We start from the raw sequence: 20295 nt of genomic DNA on the forward strand, positions 1-20295 counted from the left end.
TGTTGCAAAGCAGGCTGGGAAGCAGATGCTCGGGCAGGACGTAGATGCTCTTCACCCTGGAAGCTGGCACTCCCCCGGGAGGAGCCCCTAGGAGCCCAACCGCTGGGACTTAGGTGGCTTCACCCTTGGAAGCCGAAGCCCCCCTGGGAGGAGCCCGTAGGGACCCGGCCGCTGGGACTTAGGCGAGTTGTGGATCAGGACAGGTAACTGGAACCAGACTAAAACAGTAGCAATACTGTACGTGGGTTCGGGTACTGGAACTAGGCAGGAACTGTAGCAGGATACGGGTACTGGAACCAGACAGGTACTATAGCAAGCAGGCAGGAACCAGGCAGGTACTGTAGCAAGCAGGCAGGCAGGAACCAAGCAGGTATGGTAGCAGGAATGGAGCGATGAAGCCAAGCGAGTCACTCCGGGGCAGAGCGCAACAGGAAACCGGGAGGCTAACCCTTTGCAAGGCAAAGACGGGATGGCCGCGGCCGGCTTATCAAGGCCGCGGCGTCTGATGTCAGGATTTGGGCGGAGTCACCACTGGCGGGAAACAGCCTAGAAAAGCGCCCAAGTGGCGCGCATGCGCGCCTAAGCACAGAGCATCTATGGAGGAGCTCGCAGCGGCGCAGCCCCAGTGGGGACGCCGCCATCCAGGCCGCCAACTAGGCCTCAGGGAACGGGAGCAGGTCCGGGAGCCCGGAGGTAACGGTCTGGCTGCGGTGCTCGCGGCCAGGACCGCAGTAGTACCTCCCCTCTTACGTCCTCTCTTAGCCGGTCCGGGTTTACTTGGATGGTCTAAATGGAACTGCTGTAGCAAATCCTTGTCAAGGATGTTACGGGCCGGTTCCCAAGAATTGTCCTCGGATCCGCAGCCCTCCCAGGCGAACAAGTATTCCCATCGGCGTTGATGAAACTGGACATCCAATACTTCACGCACTTAATACGTGACCTCGTCCGGTACTGATGGATCCGATGGTTCAGGAGCCCGGGAGTGGTACCTGGATAACACAAGAGGCTTCAGCAATGACACATGAAACACGTCATGTATGCACTTGGAGGAGGGTAGGCACAGACGGTACGAGACTGCTCCCACTCGTTCGGCGACTGAAAAAGGCCCACAGAATTTTGGAGTTAGTCTTCTAGATGGAATACGTAGCTGTAGATTTCTGGTGCTAAGCCAGACATGGTCTCCTGGGAGGAAGATGGGTGCTGGCTGACAATGCCTATCTGCCCACTTCTGGGCGGTCAGAGCAGCTTTACGGATCTTTTCCTGGGTAGAGATCCACAGGGACCGAAGCCGACGAGCTGAGAGTTGCACTGCCAGGAGTGCACTAGGTTCAGGCGAAGGTAAGGGCGGACGAAGTTGCTTCCCATAAACAACGAGGAACGGCGAACTTCCAATGGCGGCATGCGTGTGATTATTATACAAGAACTCCGCCCACAGGAGTAGTTCAGCCTAATTATCTTGTCGTTCATTCACAAAAGCACGAAGAAAGGTCTTCAGGGTTCGATTGGTTCATTCTGTTTGCCCATTACTTTGAGGATGGAACGCTGATGAAGGACTAAGTTGCACGTTGAAGCGTTTACATAGTGCTTTCCAATAACGAGCTGTAAACTGTGGTCCTCGATCAGAGACCTTATCCTGCGGGAGACCGTGAAGTCTAAAAATATGCTGGGCGAACAAGCCAGCCAGGTCAGGGGCAGATGGTAGCTTAGGCAGAAGGACAAAGTGCACCATCTTGGAAAATCGGTCCACGGTTACCCAAATGACCGAATTACCTCCTGAGGCAGGAAGGTCCATGACAAAGTTGGTGGAGATGTGGGTCCAAGGTTCCACCAGGATAGGTAATGGTTGCAACAAACTCCTGGGCTTCCCGATGAGCAGTTTTTGAACCGCACAGGTAGGGCATGAGCCCACAAAGGCTTGGATGTCTTGTCTCACCGTTGGCAACCAGTAAAAATGGTTTAACAGGTCCAAAGACCCTTTCCAACCAGCATGGCCCCCAGTGAGGGAGTCATGGGCCCAGGTGAGAACTGCTCTTCGTGAACAACGTGCAACGTCTTTTCTTGAGAGGACCCTGAGGTTAAAGCAAGGCTTACTTTTTCAGGATCCAGGATATATTGAGGTATATCAGGAGTCTCTTCCACCTCAGACGAGTGCAAGAGTGCATCAGCTCGAACGTTCTTCGACCCGGGCCTATAGCATAACGTAAAGTCAAACTGGTCAAAAAACAGCGACCACGGGGCTTGCCTTGGATTCAGGCGTTGGGCTTGCTTCAAGAATGCTAGGTTTTTGTGATCGGTGTAAATCGTAACTGGGTGGTTGGCTCCTTCCAACCACTGTCTCCATTCCTCTAGAGCGAGTTTCACGGCTAGCAACTCCTTGTCACCAACACAGTAGTTGCTCTCTGCCGGGGAGAATTTCCTTGAGAAAAATGAACAGGGCAACAGCTGTCCGGAATCAGAGTACTGACTCAGTACTGCCCCCACGGCTACATTGGAGGCATCAACCTCCACCACGAAGGGCCGGCTAGGATCTGGATGGCGAAGGCAGGTGTCTAGCAAGAAGGCCTCTTTGAGGGCCTCAAAAGCTTGACAGGCAGAAGCAGGCCAATCCACCGTGTTAGCCCCCTTCTGGGTGAGTGCAGTTAACGGGGCCACAATACGAGAATAATTGGGGATAAAGTGACGGTAGAAATTGGAAAAGCCGAGGAAGCGTTGCAACGCTTTAAGACCCCTAGGCCGGGGCCAGTCCTTAATAGCCGCCACTTTCTGTGGATCCATTCGAAAGCCAGCTGCAGAGACTATGTAGCCTAGGAATGGCAGGGACGTTTTTTCAAAGCTACACTTTTCCAGCTTTGTGTAGAGACCATGCTCCCTAAGTATCTGGAGTACTTGACGGACATGCTGACGGTGTGACGACAGATCCTGGGAGTAGATTAACACATCGTCGAGGTAAACGATTACACAGGTGTTCAGAAGGTCCCGCAACACCTCATTCATCAGGTGCTGGAACACCGCTGGGGCATTACATAAGCCAAAAGGCATTACGAGGTACTCGTAATGCCCGTCGCGGGTATTAAATGCGGTCTTCCACTCGTCTCCGAGACAGATCCTGACTAAATTGTACGCTCCTCGCAAGTCCAACTTTGTGAAGATCTTTGCTCCTTGAAGGCGATCAAGGAGCTCCGGGATTAACGGGAGTGGGTAACGGTCTCGATTGGTAATAGAATTTAGGCCTCGATAGTCTATGCACGACCTCAATGAGCCGTCTTTCTTGCTGACAAAAAAGAACCCTGCTCCTGCAGGTGACTTGGACAGGTGGATAAAGTCCTTGGCCAGATTCTCCGCAATGTATTCAGTCATGGCCCGGGTCTCAGGTATAGATAAGGGATAGACCCTTCCTCGAAGGGGCATAGTACTAGGTAGCAAATCTATAGCACAGTCATACGGACGATGTTGCGGAAGGATCTTCGCCTTGGTCTTGGAGAATACGTCCGTGAAGTCCTCATATGGTGCAGGAGGACCCACGGCAGAGTGCCTCAAGGGAAGTGCGGAAATCTTAGGCACCTTCATACAATTAGCTAGGCAAAAAGGACTCCATTTGACAACCGCCAACTTCCGATCAGTACTACAAGCGCTGATTTTTGCAAGTACTGATTACTGTAACGCCCTCCTACTAGGCTTATCCTACACTTCATTAAGACCGCTACAAATATTGCAAAACACAGCCGCTAGAATCTTAACTGGCAAAAGCAAAAGAGATCACATCACAGAAACCCTGGCGGAATTACACTGGCTACCCATTGAACAAAGAATTCAGTACAAAACACTAAGCACCATACACAAATTAATACATAATGAAAAAGCAGATTGGCTGAACACAGCCCTTCGCATACACGTCCCAAATAGAAACCTGAGATCAGCCAACAAAGCACTCCTCACCATTCCATCAATCAAAACAGCAAGGCTTACACAGGTAAGAGAGAGAGCGTTATCCTTGGCAGGACCCGTACTATGGAACGCCATGCCCTTGGAGTTAAGACTACAAAGTAACAACAAAACCTTTAGAAAAAATTTAAAAACATGGCTCTTTAAATTGGCTTATCAGAAAGAGAAGGGGAAAGCAGGTACAAACAAACAGGTGAACAACAAACACATAACCAACATCAATATGTGTATGATTTTATTTAGCTTAAGTTTCATTTTTAAGCTCAGCAGTAAAAGGTAAAAGTACAATGATAAAGGTAATATCGTAGCCTAAACCAATACAAGGTGAATTGGACATTGATTTATTACACTTACCTATTAATATTATTGCAAACTATGTTACCGATCCTTAACGGCACCTATGTAACTTAAAATACTTTAGCATTATTTTTATGTGCCTTAATGTAAATCGTTGTGACGGTCCCCACCATACGACGGTATAGAAAAATGTTAAAATAAATAAATAAAACTGTAGCGTATCCCACTGGATCATAGGCGAGTGTTTCTGTAACCACGGCAACCCTAGCACCACGGGGTGGACAGCCTTCTCCAAGACTAGGAAGGCTATCTCCTCCGAATGGATCGCCTCGGTGCGGACCATAATGGGTGCAGTGGACATCTGGACAGGTCCGGGGAGAAGCGTCCCCTGGATAGAGGTAATTTGTAACGGGACCTCCCGTCTCTGCGTCGGGATTCGCAGCTGGGAGACTAAGTCCTGCAGGATAAAATTACCTCCGGCTCCGGAGTCCAGGAATGCCATTGTCTCAAAGGAGCTTCCGGGATATTCCAAGGTAACCGGGACAGTACATTGAGGAGTTGTAGCACAGCCTTAGAGGAGCTCCTCCTGACCTCCTAGGCTTTGGCGTTTTCCGCACACTCCTGGCAGAAATTGGGGCTGTCTTTTTGTGATTTGAACATAATGGAAAGTGATGTGATTATGATTCTGGACTGTGGATTAACTACAAATCTGTTTTGAATATCAATTTTTATTGTTATAATAAAGTTATTCACTTTTGGACAGAGGAATTTCTTTGGAAGTGTCTTCAGCCAGCTTGGCCTAACAGGAGATCCTGTCCCCAGCCTGCCCCCTGAGAAACAATATACCCCACTCTGGGTGAGGACATCCAACACTCCCCAGGGCTGGGAGGGTGGCTTCTTGGCACAGAGGTTACATATATACAGATCAAAATGGATATAGATGAGTCTTCACCTAGCAATGGATCCTATCAGATGGAACTACCATCTTGAAGCCTGATCCTACTTATTACAGCAAATAAATAGAATTTTAATCATGCAATGCAGGACTGACATTTTTCCTTTGAACTCTTCTCTCTAAGTTGCAGTTTCTCAAGTTTAAAAATTCCAAATAAGAAGACAATGATAACTTGCCTTTGTTTTTCTCTATATTTGTCTATTATTTCTTTTAATGTTTCCAGTTACAGTTCCTGGTAACATGGAGAAAAGTTTCTGTTTAAAGAAAAGAATGAATAAAAAGAAGCCAAGCGAGTCACTCCGGGGCACAGCGCAACAGGAAACCGGGAGGCTAACCCGTTGCAGGTCCGGGAGCCAGGAGGTAAGGGTCTGACCGCGGTGCTCGCGGCCAGGACCGCAACATGGTCAACACACTAATTTGGTGGACGATGTAAGACATAAGTACATCTTATGCCCAGGGCTGGAAAAAAGCGCAGGCGCCAGAACACCCAAGCATGTAAAATTTGGGGCCTGGGGCCTATCACTAAGCCTAGGTGGAGGAGCTGTCACTGGAGCAGGACTGCTGGGCCTCAGAAGAAGGAAGGGGGAAAGGTTTGGAAGAACAGGGAAGAGAGAAAGGTTGGATGGGAAAAGGAAATACAAAAAATGGCAAACACAGAAAGAAAAAAAAATGCAAAAAGTTAGATAAAAACCCAAAGTAACAAAAGCATAAAAAAAGCTATAAAGAATTTTTTTCTGCTGGTTCCCAAAAATATTGACTGATGCCTGTTTTCAGAAAACTTTACCATCCCTGCTCATGCCAACTGCACCATTAAAGGAAGAATGGCTCATCCTGTCTGCCTAGTAAGGAGTTTTAGGGTTTTAATTGCTATTCTGTGAAGATGACCTCCATGCATCTTACCCCAATATTATATTACCATCCTAGGGATCCTTTGTGTTTATTCCATGACTTTTTGAATTTCAGTACCATTTTTTTCTCTGGTGATATACATAAAACCATACAAAGAAAAGTTATATCATTCACCAGTATCAGAAGAAACCCACTAATATAAAACATGCTTGTCTAAAAGTGTCCAGCTAGTAATCTAGCAGAATGTACTGGTTGATCCATTGCATGTGTAGAGAGGTGGTAAAGCTGGTGAGAGACAAAAAAAGGCTAAGAGAATGTATAAACCTGACATACTTAAGAACATAAGAACACAAAAAAATGTAATGCTGGGTAGGGATGTGCATTTGCACATCCATTTGTTTCATTCATTTGGATGCCTATCGTGAATGAAAGTCTGCTCAACAAATGGTATGTACCTAATAGTCGTACTTTAGACAGACGTGCATACCATGTTTTCCGTGTACATTCGCCTGTTCATTCACGGGTAGATTTTCAGAGGGGTACGCGGGTAAGATACGCATGTACCCCCGAAAACCTACCCCAAACCCCCCCTGCGCGCGCCGAGCCTATTGGGCCGTATTTTAAAAGCCCTGCCCGCTGGCGCGCCTATTTTGCATAGGCCGCCGGCGCGCGCACAGCCCCGGGACAACCGTAAGTCCCGGGGCTTCGTAAAAGGGGCGGGGAGGGGGCGTGTCCGGGGTCAGGGGTGGTTTGGGGTGGGACCGGGGGCGTGGCGCCGGCCCGGGGGCGTGCTTGAGGCCTCCGGACCAGCCCCTGGGTTGGGTGATGGCGCGCCAGCAGCCCGCTGGCGTGCGCAGATTTACGCCTGCTTTTGGCAGGCGTAAATCTGCCAACAAAGGTAAGGGGGGTTTTAGATAGGGCCGGGGGGGTTGGTTAGGTAGGGGAAGAGAGGGGAAGGTGAGGGGAGGTGGAAGGAAAGTTCCCTCCGAGGCCGCTCCGATTTCGGAGCGGCCTCGGAGGGAACAGGCAGCGCGCACTGGGCTCGGCGCGCGCAGGTTGAACAAATGTGCACCCCCCTTGCGCGCGCCAACCCCGGATTTTATAAGATACGCGCGGCTATGCGCGTATCTTATAAAATCCAGCATACTTTTGTTCGCGCCTGGTGCACGAACAAAAGTACGCGCGTGCATAAATTTATAAAATCTACCCCTATATATGTGCTTACACGTAAAATAAAGGGATGTCCAAAAACTAACGAATGCACATCCCTAATGCTAGGTCAGATCAAAGGTTTATCAAGCCCAGCAACTTTGCTGATCTTTACAATCCTGTTGATTCTCATTCTCTCCTTTATGACTGAGATTCATTCAGGAGCCCTTAGTCCTTGATGGCATCACACAAGTTCCAAAGGATGGAAATGAAAATACATAGTAACATAGTAACATAGTAATGATGGCAGAAAAAGACCAAATGGTCCATCCAGTTTACCCAGCAAGCTTCTTATGGTAGTAACTACCGCTCCATTCAGGATACCCCCATGATTCTGTTAAGGGTAGTAACTATCGCTCAATGCAGGTTACCCCTAAGCCTTATGTTAGGGAAAACCAAGCAACTCTCAAACCCATAACAAAATTACTGCTAGCAAAATTTTTATAGGGTGAGCAACCTTCATGATAATTCATACAATGCTACTGCTTGAACATGCTTTGCTTTTGAGCTTGGCCATAGAAGCAGTCCTGTGTTTTTTTCCTAATGTCTACATTTCAGAATCCTGGACCATAAAAGTCAGAGCCCAGTATTAAAAGCATGTATGTCATTGATTTCCCTATTCCCAACTCTAACCCCCAGAACATTTCTTTCTAATTTGCACAAAAATGCACGGAATCGCTTACACGTGTATTTCTATTTTATTTATTTATTTGATTTATAATCCACTTTTTGACACTTCAGTGCAGATTATATCCAGGTTCTGTAGGTACAATATTTCCCTTTCTCCAAAAGGCTTACAATAAGTTTATACTTGAGGCAATGGAGGGTGGAGTGACTTGCCCAAGGTCACAAGGAGCAGCAGTGGGATTTTAATTTTGGTTTGTAGTCTGCTGCTCTAACCACTAGGCTCCTCCTCCAATATAAAGTTTGTTCATAATATTTGTCTGATTAACTCAAACTCTGCACACCTCTGGCATTATTTCAATGACAGCTAACTTTTGATCAAATTGTGCTGCAATGCTTCTTTAATAAATGTTCTAAAAACAAAATAAAATATGTCACCTGTCCCACAAACAGTTATCATAGTTCTTAGTTTTATACATTCTGCATAATTCTTGTACACCAAGAAGATCAGTGAGCCAGACAGAAAGGATTGATATTGCTAAAAAGTGAGCATATTGCATGTGCTGAAATTGAAAGTTGTCAGGAAGGGTTTAGTATGGATTACACAACATGCAGTATGTGACATATCATTTAAAGAGCCAATCTACTATCAGTATGTAAACTTGTGCATCAATAATAATGTCATCTCTAAAAGGAGGCTCAGAAGACTTGATCATTACAAGTAAAGGGCTTAAAAAGAATTAAGCAAGCTCCTAAAAGTGGAAGAGCACTGGCACTGACTCGTAAGGTCAACTAAAGGACTAGACTTTATATGGGGGCCAAACGGGAGAAGGTAGATAAGTCATGCCACAGCTATGAGAAAAAGGGTTTAAGGAATTGCAAAATAATATTTCTTTGCCAATAGTAAGAAGGGAAGAACTTTCTGCCCTTGCTACCTCTTGTCCTGCTATGGGCAGTACCTTCAACATGGTAAATACATGGTGCTCCTCCCAATCCCATTGTGCTACAAACATATCAAATAGAGAAAAGAAAAGAAAGGGCTTTATGTTGCCTTTTCATATCTAGTGCATAAAAGGCCGAATTTTTGAAGGGTTACTTGCGCCAGGACTATTTTCAAAATGCCCGGTGACGCACGTAAAGCCCCGGGACGCGCGTAAGTCCCAGGGCTTTACTAAAGGGGCGGTGTGTGGGTGGGGTGGGCGGTCTGGGGGCAGGGTGGGGGAGGGGTCAGAGGCTCCAGGCACAGCAGCCATTAGCTGCTGTGCCAGGGTTCGCGTGCCGGCGGTTGGCCGGCGCACGCAACTTACTTCAGCCCCAGGGCTGAAGTAAGTTTTGCAACAGAAGAATGAAAAAGGAAAAGGTAGGGGGGAAAGGGCGGGGAGGTAGGTGAAGGGAAGGGAAGGTGGGGTGGGGGGTAGGGAATGGGGGAAGGCAGCGTGGCTCGAAGCGGGCTCGGTGCTCGTAAGATGCACAATTATGCACCCCCTTTTGCGTGCCAACCCCCAATTTTATAAAATCAGGCGTACATGTGTGCGCCGGGTAGCTCGCGCACATGTACGCCCGTTCGTACCTTTTAAAATCTACCCCAAAGTGTAAATACTGAATAGATTTCCATTTTTCTTCCTGTAAATGGAATGATATCGCCTGACCAGGGTAGTGAAATAGACTGTGAAATGCTAACAGATGTTAGACAGGCATTTAAAAGTAGAAACAATGAGAGATTTTAATTACCCCAATATTGATTGGAATATCTCATTAGGGCATACCAGGGAAGATGCATAGTAAGATAGTAAGAAGTTACATAGTAATAAGCGTGGGATAAACCCAGAGGATCCCTAGTGACAAGAGGATAGTAATGAAGTACTGGAGTAACTTGTACAGAACAGCAGTTACAATTGTATACAGCAGTGGTACAACAGCATCATGCTTCCACGAAAGTTAGGTCAATCTGCATCATGCAGGGACCATGGTAAAGACCAGGACTTATATGAACACTGGCAAGCTGGATTTTTTATACAAGCATCATCAATCTTAGTGGCTGTGGAGATAATTTCACATGTCAATAGAGTTTGGATGGTGACTTCAGTGTGGGTCTTGTAGGGGCAAGGTTTGGGATGGCAGTACCCGGGGTGGCTTGCTAGCAGAATTGGCAGAGGCCATCACTGGCAGATTTTAGGCATGCTTGGAATGGAAGTGGAGAGTTGTGAGAATGGGAGAGGATTGAGAGGTCAGGTAGAAGACATGGGGGAAGGGGAGATGGTTTATGGTTGCATAAGGGAGTTCATATGTGCATATACCTACAGAGGACAAATGTCAACTGGACAGACTTAATGGACTATTTTGGTCTTTATTTACCATTATTTACTATGTTACTATGAAAGTATTTATTAGGCAGTAGAAACTAGCAGCATGAGAATACTTTTTGAGTTAGCACATATTCTATAGATGAAAAGTAACCATAAGTATATTTATAGATAAAACTGTGGTAGTTTCATGTTTTAGTGTCTCATTCGGTCATGTTAAGGATTTTAAGTACCTAGATACCATAAATGACTGCTTCATGGAGGTTCTAGTCTAGAACCAAAAAGGGTGGGGGCTACTTCTGAACTAATTCTCTCTGGAGTTGAAGATCTAGTGCAAGAAGTAATAGTGGTAGAGCCACTTGGCAACAGAAATCATAATGTAATCATAATGTAATCAAATTTGAGATAGTCACTGGAGGAAAAATAAATAAAACTATTACATTTGTATCTAATTTTAAAAGGAGAAACTATGATAAGATCTGAAAATTAATTAGAAGAAAACTAAAAAGAACAATTATAAGGGTTAAAAGTCTGCAAGAGACATGGAGACTGATTAAAAATACAATCTTGGAAACCCAGATAAAACATATTCCACAAATTAAGAAAAGCCAAAATTGGAACATGCACCTGATAGCATGGCTAAATGGTGCTAAGAAGAAGTCTATCAAAGCCAAAAGGCATCTTTTAAAAAATGGAAGCAAGGCCTATAAGGATAACTGGAAGACACATAAGGACTGCCAAATTTGATGTAAAACACTAATAAAGCAGACCAAGAGAGAATTTGAGGAGGGTCTTGCCAATGAGGAAAAATCTAATAATAAAAATCTTTTCAAGCACATTATAAACAAAAAATCTGCAAGTAGACACGTGCACCAATACAATTACCAGTATCCCCAGTTCATTCCCAGTACCCCCAGGTAAAGGATAGCACTTCTTAACCTTCCTAGTTAATTAGCCTCCCTTTTAACCTGTTAACCCCTACCCTTAAAGCCCCGCTACTAGCTTAGTTTTTTTTGTTTTAGGACTTTCACGCCATCCATAGTAGAAGTAAAATTATGCAGTAGGGGATGCCAGAATACACTTGTGTGCATAAGTATTTATGTGATGGTTTCATTCATAAATCCTGGAATGCCCATGCCCCACCCACACCACACCATGCCCCGCCCCTTTTCCATAAAAAAGATTTGTGTGCGTACCAGGAGTTACGTGCGTATGTAGGCACCTTTTAAAATCCACACAGTGTGCACCGGCCTGAATTCTGCACATATCTCCTGCTTTTGGCGCACACCAGGTTTTTAAAATTCACCCCCATGTATTTTGTTTCACTCTGATAACTATGTCCTACACTCTACACCCCTTTCTCTCAATCCCCCCCCCCCATAGGGGCAGATTTTCAAAGTGTTACGCGCGTAAGATACGTGCGTAACCCCCGAAAAGCTGCCCCTGCCTGCCCCTGCACGCACCGAGCCTATCTTGCATACGCTTGGCGGCGCGCGCAAGCCCCGGGACGCGCGTATGTCCCAGGGCTTGCAAAAAGGGGTGGGGCGTGGGCGGTCCGGGGGCGGGGCGTGGCCTGAGCCTCCAGGCACAGTGGCCATTTGCCGCTGTGCCCGGGATCGCAGGCCGGCCGTGCACCGGCGCACGTAAATTACGCCTGCCGGGAGGCAGACGTAACTTCTTCAACAAAGGTAAGGTGGGGTTTAGGTAGGGCTGGGGGGCGGGTTAGGTAGGGGAAGGGAGGGGAAGGTGCGGGGGGGGGGGGGGGCGGAAGGAAAGTTCTCTCCGAGGCTGCTCTGATTTCGGAGTGGCCTCGGAGGGAACGGAGGCAGGCTGCGTGGCTCGGCGCGCGCAAGTTGCACAATTGTGCACCCCCTTGCGTGCGCCGACCCTGGATTTTATAACATGCGCGCAGCTGCACGCGCAGGTTTTAAAATCTGCCCCTATTTGTCCGTCTCTGAAGTACACCCTTAGATTTGGAATGTTTACCTTGAACCTTTACCTGTATGTATGCCTTCCTTAGTAACTCACCCTTTGTCTGTGAGTGTTAAATCTTTAAACTGTTGTGATCTAGTGATTCTCACATGGAATGACAGCATATAAAACACTCAAATAAATAAATAAATAAATACATGACGGGGTGAATATTCCCTGTGTCAGCCCTAGTGAGAGAATTAAAATTGCTAATTGGTCAATGGCATTATCTTCTATTCTGAGATTTTTGAATCAGACAAAAATATATTTTGTGATGGCATGGAATGGGTGAAGCTTTTTTTTTTTTTTTTAGTAAGCAAACTCTCCGTGCCATGTGAAAAGTGCCCTCATTATATTCATTTTCTTACTTTAATTGGAAAATAAGATCCAGTCTATTAGCAATTCATATGGAATGCCGATTTATTAAAGCAGCAATCATGTTTTTGCATTTCATTGATGCATACAGTGAAGGTACTGAGCTTTGTATTTTACTCAAATGCTCCTCCAGAGAGCTGGACTTTAGTAGAAAACATTCATTACTGCTTAATTTTATAAAGAATGAGTAGCCGCCAGCAAGCTGTGCTCTCTCTAAGGCTAAATCTAGTGCAAATGCAGTGTTTTTTTTAGTGACCTACACTGTCAATGCTCCTATATTTAAGTTGTTTTCATGCCATCTTTATTGATTCAGATGGGTTTTGGTTCATGGAATAAGATATTACTGAATTAGGCTGAAGAAACCTTTACTTGATTTAATTTAAAATATGCCTTTACTTCTTTGAAAACAATTCAGTTAATTGGTTCTCTAACAATCATTTAAAGGACTTTATATATTTTCTTGTGAAACTTTTTAAAGGCCATAAAGTACATACTAATAGAAAAAAAAAATCAATCAGCGAAACATGGAATCCTTCCTTGGATATATAAAATACTCACATACATTCTCTTAAAATTGATAGAACTTCATAAATCTGACACTGATCATGCAAATCTTATACCTATGCTTTAAAAGTGTCTATGGGTTTAATCATTGCTCTGTATATATTTTTTATATATTTTAATTGTATGTAAAAAAAAGTGCCCCAAATTATCCATAATACTTATCTTTCTTTGTTGGATTCCAAATAATGATCCACAAGAAAAAGCAGTCAAAATCCTACAGATGACATTGACTGCTGACCACTGGCCCCATAAGCATGCTGACAGAAAAATGTTTACAGATGTTTCTTAAATGTCTTAGGGAACTCTATTAAGTGAAGATAGGCCAGAAGGGCATTCCAGAGAGTGGGTCTGACTACCAAGAAAGCTCTCTTGTATGCCTCACATAAATGAACCTGCTTAGAAGGAATATCCAATCGACCCTGACTACTCGAGTGTATGCGTGCACCAGTTGAAAAAGTTCTAGCATGAAAGCATGAAACATTTTTATATATTTATTTACTTATTTATTGATACATGTATTAGTCATCTGACTATAACAAAATTGGCCTAGGCGATTAACATAGGGGCTTTATTGTTTAGATCCTTATGAACTAAAGTCACCATCTTGTATTTTATGCGCCATGCCATCGGCAGCCAATGCAATTACTCCAAGACTTGATCGTGTAACTGTGCTCCAGTCAGAACTCGAAGAGGTGAATTCTGAACTACTTCTAGGGCTCTGATCATATTGAAAGGAAGATCCAAGGAGACAGAATTGCAATAATCCAATCCCGACAACACCGACTGAAGAACAGCCCTAAAATCATCCACAGATAAAATGGTTTCAGATTATGTAGCATGCGTACTTTTAAAAAATGAAGATTTTATATAGTTATTAATATGTGAGCAAAAAGATAGATTTGGTTCATAAATTACTCCCAGATTTATAACCTGACAAACTACTGGCATCATAATGCCATTAAATTGTAACATGGGAAGAATGTCATTTGAAGGTAGATAGGTCTGTGATTATTACTCATAGCAGGTGGCCTAAGTCCAGTGCAGCTCTTTAGCTGATGTGGTCCACTTTCTATAATTTTGAATTCAGGGAAGAACATGTGCAACAAATGACAAATTATGGCAGCATCGCTAGCATTCTTGGCAATTTTTAGGTCTTGCTCACCCGGGGATTTAGTGGGAGGGAGAGAGATGGAAAGGATAGAGGGAATTCTTTCAACATTTTCAAGTGTACGTGATCATGTCAGTAATAAGCAAATAAGTGGTAATGTACCTTCCTGTGGTAAAATTGCATCAGCACCTATGCAGCTATTTCTAGCACTCTTATGTGTACTACAAATTGGTCCTCTCTCAAGAGAAGTTGCTGAGGAAAGGGGGAGACAGGGATAGGGAGAGAGAACAGGAGGAAGAATCTAGGGCAGAGAGGACTGACGCAGAAAACATGTATTATTGTTTAATTAAATGAAAAATGAATTGCCTCCAGAAAGCTGTTTTCGTCCTGTGGCTGCATCTAGTACAAATACTGTTTTTAGCATTTTCTGGTATACATAAGGGACATTTTCAAAGCCACTTCTCTGGGTAAATTGCCCTCACTCAATCCAGTCTTCCATATTTTTGTTTATTCTAGTCTTCATGATTCCATTTCCTGAAATGTATTCTCCCTTTTCCGATATGCAAATATGTTCCTGCCAGGAAGTCAGTCTGAACTATGGACAAGAAACTAAAAACTCTTGCCCACACATGAATTGCCATTCTAAAATTTGCTGAAACCCAGGCCCACGCTCAGCTAATTGGCACCTCTCCCTGCAGTGGTGCTTCCTCTAACACAGTGCTCTCTCCTTTGACAGTGGCTCCAGTACAGCATCCCCTCCGTCTCTCCCCGCACTCTCTGCCCTGCATTTCCCTCCATCTCCCTCCCTGCCCCATGGTATCCCACTTTTTTTTCTCTTCCCACCCTCTCTGCTCACCAATCCCCTCTCTCATCCACTGCCCAGCAGTATCCATCTCCCTTTTTTTCTCTCTTCCTGCCCAGCAGCATGCCCCTCTCTTCCCAAATGCAGCCCAGCATGCCCATTGCTCTCTTCCTCCTGTGTAACATCTTTCCTCCTCATCCTCTCCCTCATCCCCTTCCTATCTTTCCAGGAATCTCTTCCTCAGCTACAGTAGCATATGGGCCTTCATCTCTCTTCAGCGGCCAGCGGAATGGATTCCACCGACTGCCCCAGGCCTCTTCCCTCAGCTGCAGTAGCATGGGGGGAGGGGAGGGGGTTCCTCTTTCTATTTTTGGCAGTTAGTAGGATGTGCTTCACCAGACTCCCAAGTAGGGAGGAGGGTCTTTCACTCCGTGCTGAAGAAGGACTGGTCAGGAAAGCAGTCAAAGGATGAGGGAGCTCTATGCTAACTGGCACTCCGTGCGAAAACTGGAATTGATGCCTCAGTCTTTGAGAGTGATGGCTCCTCTGTAAAAGTCTTCATCCTGCAGTAGTGCAAGCCCAGTGGAAGTACTAGGCAGAGTAGGCATCTCCAGGCACAATTTAAAGGGACTACAAATCATAGTAAGAACAGAAGTACCCTCACTCCCTAGAAGCAAAACCTCCCTAATGGGATATTGGGCAACATAACCCCCCCAACATCCCCCTGAACACTCACTCAGCACATTCATTTAAAAAAAAAAAAAAAAAAAGCTGCATTTAAGCCCAACCCTCTGGGCTTAAAGCTGTAGGAACAGTGGCAGCATGGCACGCTGGCACCACATCTTCAGATGGTGCAATTGGCAGATCTGGAGGACATAGATTAAAATGGATCAAGGATAAATTATGAGCTCAGAAGTATGTCTGGTGGATCAATTTAAATATATATACATTTGGTGGGAGATCGGCTGGCCGTAACATTGGAGGGATCCTACCCCACTTCCCGATCAGAGAGCTGTTTAGCCTAGCAAAGTTCCTGCCTACCAGTTCCATTTGTCTAGAACACTTCTTAAACAATCTTATCATTTTTTTCCTTTATCTCCTTTTATTCATAATGAACATAACAAGTCTTTTTAGACATATTAGATGTTCTATCAAGCTAGTACTGTGACAGCTCTATAACCTAGATCAGTAGTCCCCAACCCTGTCCCGGGGGCCCACCAGCCAGTCAGGTTTTCAGGATATCCACAATGAATATGCATGAGAGAAAATTTACATGCACTGCATCCATAACATACAGATTTTCTCTCATGCATATTCATTGTGGATATCCTGAAAACCCGACTGGCTGATGGGCCCCCAGGACAGGGTTGGGGACCACTGACCTAGATGACCATGTGCAAGACCTAGTATTGCAATGGTAGGAGGCTTCTGCTGTGGCAACTGGCTGAACAGATGGCTCCATCTTGATAATAAAGAGGAGACCCTCAAAAGCCATTCGACTATCTGACTGCTGCAGGCTGATAACATTACTGAGTTACTAAAATTCAGAAGTAGTGCATCACTGTATGCATGTACATGCAGAATCATGGAGATCAGGTATTGGGGGTGAGTGTGGTATTATTTGGGTGATGATATTTGGATGCCGGTGGTGGGATTAAATTTAGTGTCTTTAGTATTGATCTATATTGTATTGTACCATTGGTTTTATTGTATACCATTTTCGGCAGTCTGGATTTCACTGGGGAAGCAGTATACAAATACATTAAAAAGCCCATATTCAGAGCCATTTGTTCAGCTAAATCAGATTTACCAAGACTAATGGTGGGATTTAAAAGTCCTGCCATGCTGATGGGCCCTAAGACAGCCAGATAAACACAGGGTAGGGGAGTTCAGAGGTGGTGCCAGCTATCCAGCTAAGGCCTAGATTCATCAAGCTGCTGTTTTTAACAGTAAGAGTCCCACTACTGAAAAGAGTATCACCACAATAGTGGGACCCCTCCCCCGAAAACACACTGTGGCTGTATGGTGCATTCTTTTGTGTTGTGGCCAAACACTGCGACACAAAATAACACAGCAAGTGGCCCGTCAACGCGACAGAGGCCCCAACTTCATGGGACTGCCATCGTCTTAAAGGGCCGTGGCCCTCTCCAAAAAAAAAAAAAAAATGCATGGCCAAACAGGGAGGTTGAGCAGGGGTCAGTGCTGACCTCGGTTTCAACCCAGAGCCACCGGTCGAGGTTGCCCCGATTCCCCCCAAAATGAAAAATTAGTAGAAATATGCATGCGGTGGCGGCCGTGGCATACCCCAAAGTAAATCTCCCCATCCTCTGAAGGCTCAATCCCCTGGCCCCCCAAAGGCACAAATACCCAACCCTTGGCCCCCCCAAAGGATCAAGCCCCCACCCCCACCCCTTGCTCCCCCGGAGGCTCAAATAACCAAACCCCCACCCCATAAGCTCCAGCCCCCAGTCCCCCAAAGGCTCAAATTCCCACCCTCCGCCCCTCCTGCACCCCCATAGGCTCAAGCTCCTGGCCCCTCAAAGTCTCCAATACCCAACCCCCTGTCCTCCCAGACCCTCTGAAGGCTCAAGCCCCCTACCCCTCTCCAGAGCACCCCTTACCTTATCCTGGATCCCACGTCGGGGATGGGTGTTTTCCAAAATGGCACAGATCTGACTTTGCCCCAACCTTTGAGGACCCAAGGGGTTGGGAACTGGAGGACTTTGGGTGAGGGCTTGAGCCTTCAGGAGGGCCGAGGGGAGGGGGTTGTGTATTTGAGCCTTCTGGGAGGCCAGAAGGTGAGGGGATTAGATTTTGAGGGGGCGATCGCCACATGTAGATTTCTACTAACTTTTCATTTTTGGGGGAGTCAGAGCTGAAACGGGAGTCAGCACTGACTCCAGCTCAACCCCCCGTTTGGCCGCAGTTTTCTTTTTTTTTTCTTTAATTTTTTACGGCCCCTTTGAATGTGTGGCGGGAACCTTGGAACCCGCGTTAGGGTTCCAGGTCTCCTGCCTTACATCTTATGTTTCCCTAGGACATGTTTTTATTTTATCATGGCTGACCACCCTCTTGATTGGCTGCGATTAAATATTTGCATCAAATTGCTTATTAACGACCTTCTTTGCATGCATTTGCATTACTCTACCTTCAGTTTGATGTAAACCGATATGATGTTCCCATTAATATCGGTATAGAAAAGCCTCTAAATAAATAAATAAATATTCATGCATGCACATGTAGTCTTTGTAATAGGGGAGGGTATATGGGCAGGGAGATGCAAAATATCACGTATATCGCACGATACACGCAATATAGTGCACGTTAGAGCCCTAAAGCAGCATGATGAATGATCCACTAAGGGGCTGATGCAATACAGTGCGCTCAGCCGGGCACAGTGTTTAACACGCAGTTGGATGCAGGTTGTGTAGGTGCATTCACAGCCCCTTATGCTATAAGGGGATTAGCGCTTCCGCAATGTGCGACCAACACACCAGTAAACTAAAAGCACTCATCACATGCAAATGCATGTCAATGAGGCTATTAGTTATTCACTCCACATGCAGTAAGAAAATATGCGTCCAATATGCACATTTTTGCACTCAGAAATTAATGCCTGTCTGGATATTAAGTCGGAGGAGCAAAAGATTAAAAAAAGAAAAAGTTTTTTAAAAAGTGCCAACGGTCAGGTTTGGGAAACAGATGCTCAGTTAACCAGTGTCCGTTTTCCGAACCCGTGGCTGTGCTCCGATTAGGAAAATGGACAACGATAAATTCAGCATCTGTTTTCTTAACCGGTGGACAGTCGGCCTCTCTCAGCACCCGCTGTCAAGGAGGTGCTAGGGACGCGCAATCGACCCTAGCGTCTCCTTGACAAAGCGACCCCTAATTAAAATATTGCAAGGTGCCTCCAGGAGAGGTGCCTGGGTGTGTGTTAGGAAAGCGGGCACTAAACACTCAGCACCCGCTTTCAGCACATGTTTTTTGCATCAGCCCCTAAGTTAGCTGAATAAATGCCATTTTTCAACGTTAAACAGCTAACACAGCCAGATAGCTCTATGATTGCCATAAAGTACTAGTACTAAAGTTAGCTGGATAAACTTATCCAGCTCACTTTGACATAGCTGGATATATCCAGCAGCATGGGCACATCGCTGAATATCCCAGCAAAATTAGCCAGCTATGTTTATCTGGATAACTTTGCCAGCTGGCCAGCAACATTGAATATGGACATCTACATAAATAAATAAATCCCTCTACCATTTTTTTTTCTTCTTTGAATCTCCTGAATCTCACACATATCTATCAAGTACAGACCTGACAAAAGCCTGACCAAACAATGCACACTCAGTTTTCTCCTGTTGACATTCTCTTTGCATTTTATAAACTTTCAAGTATAATTGTGATAAACCTAATTGTTTACAGAAGAGCTCAAAATGCATAGTTTCCTAGTAACCAGTGGTATTAGGCACACGAATGTCCATAATTATTTCCTGGTGCTGATAGCTTTCATCAGCACTGACTCATTCAGCTTACAAAGCAGAATTTGTGGAGGGTTTGCATTCATACATGCATGGTCAAAAATACACCAACTGCAAGATTATTATTGTAATATGTTATTACAATTCTTTTGGTCGAATTTGTCAGACATAGAGAAGGCATCAATGTCAAAGGGATTTCTGCAGGCAAAGCAGAGATTTTGCATGCAGAAATGGCCTTTTGCCCTTCCAATATGTGGGCGAACTTTTGCCCTCCCAATGTGTGCTTGCCAGTGCATGCAATTATAAAATTGGTAGGCCGCACGCACATGCTCAACGGATTTTGTTATCCATGCATGCATGTGTGTATGGTGTGTGCAAGGGGGGCTAGATTTCTGCAAGTTTCGCGGGGCGACTCATCGGGGCCTTCCCCAGTTCCCTCCCAGTCCGCTCTAAATAAGGAGCGGACTTGGAGGGAACTTCCCTACCCCTCTCCTCCCCAACCCATAATTCTTATGTTTTCCTTTTTTTTCTTTTGTCTTCCAACTAACTTCAGAGCCCAACCTGATCAATGCCGCTGTCCTGGCCCACTCCTTCCAGGAAGGCCACCACTTATGCACCTACTGGCCTTTATGCGCATGGCTGGGCCTTTTTGAAAATACACTCGGCGCTTGCAAGGTCTGACCATGCACGTGAAGGCCTAATTTTACGTGCAAGGCCTATTTAAAATCTGCCCAATTATTTTTAAATGTATCACCTAGTAACTTCATTATTTTATAAATCTCTATCATATCTCCCCTCAGCCATCTCTTCTCCAA

General features: G+C 45.3%; 1 protein-coding gene across 2 annotated transcripts in view; it reads left to right on the forward strand.

The window, feature by feature from the left end:
• The window catches only part of LOC115090504, a 991523-nt gene that overhangs the window by 25246 nt on the left and 945982 nt on the right, over window positions 1-20295 (forward strand). For both annotated transcript variants that reach the window (XM_029599682.1, XM_029599683.1), the window contains exon 3: window positions 5418-5554. In XM_029599682.1, the coding sequence (XP_029455542.1) occupies window positions 5435-5554 (120 nt within the window). In that variant the 5' untranslated portion in view covers window positions 5418-5434. The remainder of the gene's footprint in view (window positions 1-5417; window positions 5555-20295) is intronic.

This window comes from Rhinatrema bivittatum, chromosome 4 (assembly GCF_901001135.1).
Source record: "Rhinatrema bivittatum chromosome 4, aRhiBiv1.1, whole genome shotgun sequence".
In the NCBI taxonomy this organism is placed as follows: domain Eukaryota; kingdom Metazoa; phylum Chordata; class Amphibia; order Gymnophiona; family Rhinatrematidae; genus Rhinatrema; species Rhinatrema bivittatum.